At 49.5% G+C, this 11,526-nt stretch overlaps 1 protein-coding gene across 1 annotated transcript; it reads left to right on the plus strand.

The window, feature by feature from the left end:
* Window positions 1-1,842: 1,842 nt before the first annotated feature.
* Window positions 1,843-10,462, plus strand: VTCN1 (V-set domain containing T cell activation inhibitor 1; the record flags this gene model as incomplete). Its single annotated transcript, XM_084226307.1, has 5 exons — window positions 1,843-1,874; window positions 6,451-6,515; window positions 7,470-7,817; window positions 9,378-9,656; window positions 10,341-10,462. 5 exons carry the CDS (start codon window positions 1,843-1,845, stop codon window positions 10,460-10,462), a joined length of 846 nt encoding a protein of 281 aa, XP_084082433.1.
* Window positions 10,463-11,526: the final 1,064 nt, after the last annotated feature.

Raw genomic sequence — 11,526 nt, forward strand, 5'->3', positions numbered from 1 at the left:
CCCCATAAGCAGGGGAACTCTTCTGTAGGGCACCACCAGCTGCTGGGCCCAGCAAAGCTGGTAGCACTTTGTGCCTGCTGTTGCCTTCTCCTCAGGGAAGGCAGCTGATGAGTCCCAGGTGTTCAACAGCTCTCACAGACCATGTGGAACCAGATCCTGCTGTCACATTTGGTTGGATTTGCTAATAAATTCAAGATTGGTAAGAGGTGGGCAGATCATGTAGTCACAGACCCTTGGTTTCTTTGGGAAGTATCCTGACCACCTCTTTGTTTTTTTTGCAGTATGAGCATACAGACAGGAGTAGGCTCCAGCATGAGCTGCTCAGAAATGAATGTGGTGTTGCCCTGGGGAATGGGACTGGCCCTGGTCCTGCTGGGGCCGCCTGTGCCCAAGAAGCAGACGTGTTTTTCCAATGTGGAAGTAACCTGATTGTTGACTGTGCAATGGGGTGTGCTGTGGCTGACCTGGAGTTAACTGGAGTGGAAAGGGGACACTTGGTCTGCCCGCTGCACATGCAGCTGTAAATCAGGTGTCACCACAGCCATTAATCAAGTGTCACAGAGGGCAACAGGATATTTCTCAATGTGCATTTCCCACCAGGCCACTGTGACCTAGAGCTATTCTTAGCTTGTTGTACTATACTGCTAAATTATGAGAGGCTTAATGATCAGCAGAATGCTGACAAATAATGATGATTTTTTTTTTCTGATTATCACCACTGACCAGTATTAATTGGTCTTGATTATAACCTCTGGTTATTGCAGAGAAAGTAGTTTGGTTTTTTAGGTGCTGGACTGTTCCCAGTTCCTCTGGGCATCCTCAGCTCTGCATGGGAAAGCTGTTCACTCCCACTAACCATCCAAACTTGCTGGAGATAGCTACAAACTGTAAAAAATCCCCTTTTTCCCATCCTCCCTGGAACACAGGCTGATGTAGATGACAGGATACACAGGTTCCCTTTCGGGAAACTGAACATGGTGGTGCAAGCTGCCTTCCCTTCTCTTTCACAACCTCTCTGCCCTTCTCAACCTGCTCTGCCCAAACTGCTCATCCTGCCCCCAGCCTCATCTGAGACCAAGCCCAGAGGGAAAGACCTGCAGGGCCTTGCAGGTGCCAGTTTCTTTCCTTTACATGCTCCAAAGTGCACCACCCTGACAGACCTAAGAGGAGCTTGCCTCTGGGGAGGGTGAGAGGTGGTTTGGCCAGGAGTTCAGTGGGATTGAACAGCAGTCAGAAAAGGGGCTGCTGCCAAACCTGCGTGGCTCTGAGAGCACTGCTGAGCTTGTAGGAGCCTCTTAGCACAGCACAGAGAGGCAGGGGAGAGGGGCAGGGGAGATTCACAGTGTGAATGGGGCCAGGAGGAGACCCTCAGGCGGGACCTCTCTGCCCAGTGGCAAGAAAATGGCTGGAGATTTTTGTAGGGAGACCTGAGCTAGTCCTGGTTATGACACAGCCCCTAAGTGATGGGTAAGCTGCAGATCTCCTGGGATATTTGTGCAATCTAACCCCAGGATTAGCTGGCTACCAACGACAAGCTGCAATATTTTTTGTCTTAAATAAGACATGTTTCTTAAATGGATGTATAGGAGGTCTCTCCTGTTGCCCCAGTGTCCAACCAGGCCTCCCTGCTTATGACTGCCCTGGGGGTGGGGGGAGTTGAGATGCTCAGTTTCCTCATTCCTGAGAGTTGCATGCTTGGGCTCACCACTCCTTAGCTGCATTCAGTTATTTAAGCAGGACAGCTTGGGTGGATATATATAATGCAACAGGCAGGGGCTGTGCTGAACAGCGTGGGACCTTCAGGCTCCTGGTGTTTGACTTGTCTCCGTAGATGCTATGACCATGGCATCCCAAGGCCAGGTCATTTTCTGGAGGTATGGTACTATCTGCACTTGCCTTGGCAGAGGGGAGGGAGGGAATTGCATTTTTCAGGCTCTTGGGATGTATCACCCTGCTGCCAGGAGCTCTCAAGAGAGCAGATCTTTGCAGCTTGACTGTACTGCACTCACTCAAGCTACTTAAATACCAGTACAGCTTGTTTTATACAATTTGTTGGGACATGTATGTATCAGACACCCATGTGCAGTCATCAGCTGTAGTCAAGATGGAGATGCATGTCCTAGAATTCTGCATTTACTAGAATTTTCTATCCCAGGGTTGAATCCTGTGGTAGATTGGGGTGGCAATGCTTCAGGAAGAGTGTATTCTTGCTGTTGTATTTTGGGGGTTCAATGGCTTGAGGAAGACACCCCTCTTCTGCTGGTCCTCAGACAGTTGCTTGTGTTTCCATCACATCAGATGGAGAGAAAGAAACTGTGGGGAGAAAGAAACTGTCCTCCAGAAGTTTTCTTGCAGGAGTAAGAGCTGGGAAGACATTCTCAGAGTGTTTTGTGCCTCTCATTTCAATTGCCCCATTTCCTTTGGAGCCATTGACTGAGTGCTGGTGAACTAAAGTTGGAAAATGAAGTCATGAAAATATCTGCCTCGTATCCTTATCTTCTGATTAGTTGAAAATAACCCCGACCAGATGGATAAAAGGGCAAATTTTTCCTCCTCTAGTGAATGTGGACTGAGCTTTCATCTAAACCTCGTTGCTTGAACAGAGGCAGCAACAAGCTGTGTCTTTCCATCCCAGGTGTGGACTTTCCAGGCTGGATGGAGCAGAGGTTCCAGTGGTGTGTGAGACAGTCCTGCTGGCATTATTCTGTGAAAAAGATTTCAGCTGTTACCAGTATCTGTCCCACTGGAGTGGAACAGCAGTGGGGAGAAGGAGAGGCCACATGTGAACAGAAGAGACCTCACACATGAGCCTTGCCACATGGAGCATCAAGGAAGCACTAAATAGCAATATTTATTATCTGCACCTTTTCACTGACAGAAGTGAGGCGCCTGTAGACACAATGTCAGAGTGTAACTATTCCCTGGGAACTGTATTCCTCATGTGTCTGGAATGCATGCAATAACCAGCTCTGTTATTCTCAAGAGGCAGCCCAGCCAGCCTTTGTCAGGGAAATGAAATAACTGATGGGTGTGAAAAAATGCTCATCTATACCTTGCTGCTGTGGAAACTTTCCTCCTGCTCTGCCAGAGCCTCTGCCTGCCCTGCCAAGCAGCAGTAGTTTACTGGGAGAAGCAGGCTTTCTTCAGGGACATTTGCTCTTCAGGCTAATCCTGAAATGCAGAAACAGATCAGAGAGGGGTGAATTTTCCAGGAAGCTCCAGAGAAGCAGTAGGAGATTTCTGCTGATTTCAGGAAAAAAAACCAAAACCAACCAAGGAAACAAAACCAAGACATAACAATCCCCAACAAAAACAACAGCAACAAAACCCCCTGAAGTGCTGAAGAAAGTTGGGTTCTGCAATCATCAGCTGCATATTGGAATAGAAACCCTTTTGTTTTGGGTTACCACTGCCATTTCTTTTCCACAGTAAACTGCTATAAAGAGGAAGGCAAGGGACCCTCAATATCCTAATCTTCCAGTTCTTTTGACCCTCTAAGCCCATTCCTGAAGGAAAGCTCAATCCAAGTGGAGCTATAGAGATCTGGACAATAAGGACTGTTGCCTATCACAGCCAGGCTGTGAGCGTCTCCCTGTCCCTGGGCTGTGATCAGCAGCCTTCAGGCAGGGAATGAATGGATACATTTAATGTCAAATTTGATTCCAAGTTTGACTGGTGAGGAACAAGACTATGGAGAATAGGGTAGGAGGCACCGAGCAGCATCCCACAGGCTCCCAAATTGGCACTGGGAACTGAGGTTGGTGTCTGGCCTCTGACTGGTGCAGCCTCAGCCACCCACATCAGTCTGTTTCTATGCCTTTAAAACACTGGAGGTACCAGGGGTGCTGATGCACAGAAAATTGCTTCTTGCTTGAAGTGCTTGAACTGGACTGCTGCAAGACACAGCTACCACCAGCGTGTGGCTAGGATGCCAGGTTCCTCTCATTCACTCTGCATGCCAGATCTACTCGTTACACGCAGTGGGCACACAGCAAATGTTTGTAAGGATCTTGTGATTCCTGCATCTTGCAGTTTCTGCAGAGGAAACTCCAGAGGGACTAATTTCTCCTTGTCCCTCACAAGGGATGTTGAAGTGGGCAGTGGCATCTGTACACCCAAAATTGTCGTTCCTCCTGTGACAAATGAGCAGCTTTTCCAATCAGCCCTGCTGGAGCTCTGGAGCAGGGTGGGTAGCCACTCTCTGGGTGCAAAGCCAGCAATGCTTTGCAGCCATGGGGGCAGGTGGCACCAGCAAAGGACAAAAGCGTTGGTGTGGCCTGTTTTTGCTGGTTTGAGTTTGTCTGTGAGTAAGCTGAGGATGGTTTTGGACAGAGGGGTGTGAGGACAGAGGTGGTGTTCAGGCCAGAGGGTCCTTTCAAGTACCAGAGGCAAGTGTGGTGACACTTGAAGCATGCAGGGACTGCACAGGAGGACATCTGGCTGTTTGTCCCTCTGCCATACCTCCTAGCATTTACTGTAATCCTCTGGCAGCATCCCTTGACTGAGCAATTTCTTCCCTGCCTGTCCTTGGGAAGAGGGATTGTAAGATATGGGGATAAGGATGAGTCACAACTGTCGTGAGTCGGCACAGTGTGGCTGCTGCTTGCTTTGTGCTTCACAGGTGTGAGAGCTGAGGCTTGTCCTGACAACCTTGGCTGAGTTTGTAGCAGCTATCTCACTCTGGGATCAACTCCCAGAGTGGAAATTGGTAGAGCTCCTCAAGGAGATGGGTGTTATTCAGTGTACATGAAACACTCGGCATCTTCCCCAGAACAGGAAAGCACAGACTGTCCTGCTGTGAGCCTGGCTGGGACCTTGAGTGACTCAGGATTGAGTCCTGTGGGACATGGCAAGGCTTTGCTGAAAGCTGTCATACTGCAGAATCCACAGGAGCCATCAAGGTCTCCATCCTACAGGCCCCCAAGGGAAGTAGTGCCTGGGTCCCCAGCTGCCTGGTGCCCATGGCTGGATGATGTCCATGGCTTTTCTCCCAGTAGGGTCAGCTGTCATCCACCTTGAGGGATTAGGTGGGGAACTGCTGTTGATCCCAGACATGACTGAAAGCTGGTGACAACGGGGAAGAAGCCAGATGTGACATCTCCCAGCTCTGAGGGCATCTAGGCAGAGCTTGGTATGGATGTGAATGTGTAAATGGATTTGTGTGAGCCCTTATATGGAGGTACCACACATTTTGGTGAAATACAGAGTTCTGATCCCTTCTGAGCATGTGCAAACACGGCTTCCTCAGACAACTTCCCACTAGCTTTAAGGATGAGGATGCAAGAGAGACAGTGGAAGGTCAAACAAGTCTGCAACATCTCCCTTTTTCTCTGTTCCCTCTTCCCTTTCTCCCTTCCCTGCTGCTCCCTGTGGGAGAGGCTTGTTCACATGGTATGATTCTCTGGAGTTCCATATCAGCCCTGTGATGGTGGCATCTGTGGAAATGGAGCAAGTCACAGATTCAGGCGCACATCAGTGGTGGGAGGAGTCCATGGTTGTAGGGACACGATGGACTGTCCTGCAGGAGGCTGCCCATCAGCTTTGTGTTGGCCAAGTGTGCTGCAAACCAGTAAATGCTGCTGAAGGAGGGCAGCTGGTTTTGTGTGGGCAGAAGGACTCTGACCTCTCACAGCCTGCAGCTCTCTGGGCTTCTCCTCTGTGAGGAGTCTCTGTGAGACTGCTGGGCACGAGCCCCAGGATGTACCTGTGGGTTTTGTGAGGAGCTGCTTCAGGGCTCGCTCTGGCTGGGAGCTGAGTTTGCTGCCACAACTCCTCAGCCCACAGGGAAATGTGCCTGTGACCACATGACAACTCCACTGGCTGTGGTGGGAGTCCTGGGTCTGTCCAAGCTGGGTTGTGCCAGAGAGGTTGTGCTTGGCAAAGCTGGACCATGACATGCTGCCTTTCTTCTCTTCTGGCATGGCTGCTTCACCTGTGTGGCTTGGCAAGTGGTTCTCTCCTCTTCAGTCTCTCATTCAACAGCCCATTACCCATCCCCGCATGGTGCATCCCAAATCCAACCAGCTCAAAAAAATGGCCCTGTTTTCAGACCCCTCCTGCACATTCCCTGCCTTGTACCTGGTGTCTTCTGGGCTCAGGGACTTTGCTCACTCCCTGGTCACTCACAAGCACCAGCAGGGACTGCCTGACTTGCTTATGCACCAGGGAATGCAGAGAGAATCATCCTGCACTGGGGCCAGCTGCCTGCTCTCAAAGGCCGAGCCCGGGTCTCCTGCCACATGGTCCCCCACTGTTGATGACAAGGGCTGCTCACCTGAATGTTCATCACTATTGTGGTGGTGTGCTTTACCCATCTGCCTCATTCTGGGTCTGTGGCTCACCTGCCTCCACCTCCTTCCTGCAGGCAGCTCTGCAGATGGACAGTACGGGCAGGGGCTGTGAAGGAGGTGGGCTGTGCACTAATGCTGTCCTTTCCTTTTTCTCCAACAGCATGACTACAGTCATTGTCCTCCTGGCTGCAGTAATCGCCCTCATCATTGGTTTTGGTGTTTCAGGTACCTGACTGCTCAGATTTCTTGCAGTTACTGGTGGGATGATGAACTTCTGTCCTGCCTCTACCTCTGTGCGTACATCTCGTGCACAGGCTGAGATGTGATCATGTGTGGAAGTGCCACCCACCACCCTTTAACAAAGACTAGGTGGGTGTAGTGCAGCTTGTGCTGCTGGAGGCATAGTGGTGTGTCACCTGAAATTTCCTTGGGCTAGGAGCCCCAAACCTACACATAAAGTCCTGCACATTCTCTGCTCCTTCTCCCAGATAGGATGAGATGATGGGATGGTATTTATTGTGAAATCTGAGAGCATGTCCCAGGATGGGGTGCCTTTCCCAGGACCCTCAGAGACAACAAAAATGTGTTGTTTTGGCGTTGGCCAAAATGCAGCTTCCTTGGAATGTGCTGAGTGAGGACGGGTAGGGAAGGGCTGCATGGGGAAGAGGGCCTGGCTCTGGGAATTCTTGGGCTTGCAGTTTAGGATTTCAGATGCTCACTTTTCTTAAACGAAAGAAAAATATTTGGATTTCAGTAAGGAGGAAAGAGCTGCTATTTCTCTGCCAGCATTATGCCTTCCAATCACATTTATATTGCACAAAGGGAGATCCTGACTAAGAAAAGACATAAAAATCACGCTTTTCTGGCACCTGCGAAGAGAAAAATCCCTGATACATATAAGTAAACAAGAAAAAACCACGTGAACTCTTCTCAAAAAAGTAAGAAGAGCTACTTTTTGAAGCACTGTTTTGCTACAGAAATACTCCTGTGCTTTATCATGACATACAATCCACGGGAGCTGGCCTCTACTAGCAGCACTGGTAGCAGCCACTGGGGGCCTTGCTGTGTGCCAGTGACTGTTCAGCCTCAGGCTTGGTCCATGACAGCCACAGGGCAGTCTGGCCTTTCTCCAGGCTTGCTGCCTCACCCTTCTCCAGCCTCCTTGCTCTCTCCTTGCAGGAAAACACTCCATCAGTGTGACGGCGCTGACGTCTCCAGGGAACGTTGGCCAGCGCAGCATCCTGGGCTGCTCTTTCGAGCCCGACATCCGGATGGACAGCATTGCAATCCAGTGGGCCAAGGAGGGGGTAGCTGGGCTGGTTCACGAGTTTAAGGGTGGGAAGGACAACCTGCAAGAGCAGGATCCGTCATTTCAGGGCCGCACGGCCGTGTTTGCGGACCAGGTGATCGGTGGGAATGCTTCCCTGGAGCTGAGGAATGTGCAGCTTTCCGATGCTGGCACCTACCAGTGCTCTGTCACCACAGCCAGAGGGAGTGGGGCAGCAGTGCTGCGGTACAGGACAGGAGGTGAGGGCTACAAGGAGCAAAATCCTGCTGCAAAACACATGCTAGTGGGGCTTGGTTGAACCTACCTGTGCTTGTGATGCTGCTACACCCCTGAGTAGGGTATATTTCTGGCTTTTACAGGGACATTTATGGCCTTAACCCCTCTTTTGACACCCTTGTTCCAGAAAAGGTTATAATCTTGATAACAGCTTTTTCTCTCTAGAATTAGGATATATCTCCACCCAGAAGTGCTGCATAGTAAAAACTGTAGTGTATTGCATATATATTTTTCTCAGTTTTTCTGCAGTATTCATTTTTTTAAAATTACTACCAAAGCAACAAACCTCTGATATCACAGTTACCTGAAATGTTCCATATTTACAAGAGTCAGTTCTCCAGGAGAGATCTGGAAACCACCAGCCTCTTCCAGAGAGATGCATTTAGCTGTAATAACAAGTCACCTCCCAAGCAGTCACCTCATGTTGAGACTGAGGGATGAATCCCTTGAGGTCTCCTCCAGACTGCAGTCTTTGCACCCTCCCTCTCATCCCTGTGGCCAGAATTGCTGCCCTACAGCTCAGATTGGGGAAAAGCCCTCAGACCTCTCCAAGTGAAAGAGGATTTTGCAAGCACGAGGGTTGCAAATGTTCCATGGGGACTTGGTCCCCTATCCCTCCATCAAACCTTGTAGCTCTGCCTACTTTTGTGTTGCTTGATTGGATGTTTAAAGTAATCCACACAGAAAAGGCATTAGAAAGAACATGTGAAATGTTGTAATGGGTTTTATTTGCAGCATGGCTGTAATACCTGTTCTGTGTGGAATCCTTTCAGCTGATTTTCTTTAGCTCATCCTTACACCAGTTCACTTCCAGGTCTGACCACCCAAAACAAAAGTGGACAAATACTGAAGGCAGCCATCCTGTGCTTTGGCTGTGTAAGCCCTCCTTACTCCAGGTCTGCAGGGGATTGCTTAGGAGAGAAAATGGCCTCAAGTTGCCCCAGGGGAAGTTTAGATTTAGCATTAAGAAAAATTTGCTCATGGGGAAAGGGTTATCAAGCCCTGGAACAGGCTGCCCAGGGATGTAGTTGAGTCACCTACTATCCCTAGAGATTTAAAATACATGCATTTATGGTTATGGTATAGTGGTGGACTTAACACTGGGTTAACAGTGGGACTTTATCTTAAAGGTCTTTTCCTACCTTAACAATTCTGCAACTCTGTGAAGCTGTAGGTGTTGGTCAGGCCCCTTTCTGAGCGAGTGGAGAGGGTGAATTGTCTTTCCCCCTACTATTAAGAATAACTAAAAGACACTAAAGCTCTGTCACGACCTCAGCAGATCCTGTCACATTGGACTGCTATGTCCTAGGAGTCCTTAGATCCCTTGTACTCATCCTCCCACAGCCCAGCCTGTACAGAGCTCTCTGTCTGAGCCTGTTTTTGGCTTGGCTCCAGGAAGTGCTGTGCTGCCAAGCAGCAAGCAGCCTAGAAATACCTGGGACTGGTAGATGCAGTTGGGTATTTCATGCCCAGCTCCTATCACTTGCCTTGTTTTGACTCTCTCCCTTTTTTCCCTCCCAAAGCCTTCAGCCTCCCCGTGGTGCAGGTGGAGCACAGCAGCCATGGGGACACTCTGCAGTGCGAAGCCCCGCGCTGGTTCCCTCGGCCCGCCCTGCACTGGACTGCCTGCGGTGACACTGGGCAGCACCTGCCCCTCGCTGCCAACACCAGCTACGAGCTGAACCCCGAAAACATCACTGTGAAGGTGGTTTCCCTCCTGCACAACATCACTGCTAATGCCACCTACACCTGCGTGATTGAAAACAGCATTGCCAAGGCTGTGGTCAACATGACAGTGACAGGTAGGGTTTGATAGCACCCCAAGACCACAGGCATGGGGAGAGTTTCAGCAGTGTTCCTGGTGCACCTGGGGGTTCCTGCAGCAGCTGTGTCAGGCAAGAAAGGGACTGAGTGCATGGCTAATCCAACCACTTCTCTGTACCTGGGATGAGTGAAAGGGTCTGTGTTTGCTCCTGTAATCTCATATGCTTCTCGTGGTATTGTCACCTTGGCTTGGGGACAGAACTGCCAGGGCACCAGAAAGAGGGACACACTTCAAAGGAGTGTATTGCTTGGAATGTTAACCCAAACCAACCAAGCAAGCCCCACATCTTTTGACACTTTCTTTAGCCAGTTCATCTTAGATTCCATTTGTGCACCAAACCAACAGGCCCCTTCAGCAGTTATTGGTGACAATACCTTTGACTCCAGCCCAATCCCTTTATTTAAGAAGCCATTTTGCTCACAGAAAACCAAGTGTTCCAAAGGTCCCGAGTATTTTCTCCGAGTATTTTCTCATGTATTCCTACATGAGAAGGGCCACAATGTTTCTACAGCCAGGACTTCACTGCAATTGGTCTCCAGTACAAGAGGCAAGGTCTACCTTCATCCATATTCAGGAAAATGGGAAGGAATAAATACACACTTTATTTGCCTTCCCTGCTGTGTTCCTGTCCTGGTAGCCTCTCACAATTCTTCTGCTACAGATTCCAGCACTACAAAGGTGAGCAACTTGCAGCTGGTGAACCTGAATGCAGAATCAGTGTCATCCTCCTTTCCAGTCTGTCACTGGATGCTTCTGCTTCCCTTGTACCTGCTGTCAATATAAAGCCTCTGTGAAGCAATTGGGAACTCTGCTGCACCTGCAGGTAAGCTTGGGAAGAGAAATTCATATACGTACAATATACAGAGGCCCTCTTAGGGAGTTTTGCTACAGCAGCAGCCCTATCTCAAGCCTGCCAGAATGGGAGAGCGTGTCTTTCCCCTCTGCCCATCCTTTCCCCATTCCCACCTTTAGGTGGGACACATGGCTTGTCCCTCCCACAGGCTTCTCCCCTCACTTTCTGCAACCACAGAGATCCTTCTCTTGCATCATCAACTGTCAGCTCTTATTTGTCCCCTCATTTTCTTTCCTGGGCACCCTCTGGACCTGGGCTGCAGCTCACGGCTGCAAGGCAGCACGGGCTTTTTCCTCTCCCTCCCTGCTCACAAGACCTGCTACAGTACAAGCCTCTCCAGTAAATACTACAGACACCTTGAACATGGCTAGAGGGAGCTGCCAGCCTGAGCAATTCCCTGCAGACCTGGAATAAGGAGGGCTTACACAGCCAAAACACAGGACAGCTGCCTTCAGTATTTATTGGCTTTGGCTTTGACTGGTAGGACCTGGAGGTAAACTGGTGAAAGGGTGAGCTAAAGAAAATCAGCTGAAAGGAACACATCTGTCCTTCCACACAGAACAGGTATTACAGCTACACTGATGGCAGGACTCACAACAGACTTTCCTCCCAATGAGGCTGAGGGCTTCAGGAGTTCCTGCTGGTTCCAGAGTACACTGTAGTACAAACATGAAATTAGCTGATTTTTCCTATGTTATTACTTCTTACCCACACCAACAACAGGATACTTTGTTTGGCTTTGCAAAGACAGCAAGGAATGTGATAAGGAGAATTGCATAAAGTTCTGATTGTAGGACAAGATATGTTCCCCTTGTCTCATCTAACACAGTGACCAGAACTCTGATTGTGGGCAGAAGTTCAGACACAAACAGGAAAAGCGTTTCCCGCAATAGAGCTGAGAATAGCTCCTTCAGAGTACTAAAAGCAAGCAAATCTTAACTCCCCCCAAACAGAATTGATTCACCTATCTCTTGTGATTCTCTGACTGTACTAA

The sequence above is a fragment of the Fringilla coelebs genome, assembly GCF_963513975.1.
Source record: "Fringilla coelebs genome assembly, chromosome: 2".
Taxonomy (NCBI): domain Eukaryota; kingdom Metazoa; phylum Chordata; class Aves; order Passeriformes; family Fringillidae; genus Fringilla; species Fringilla coelebs.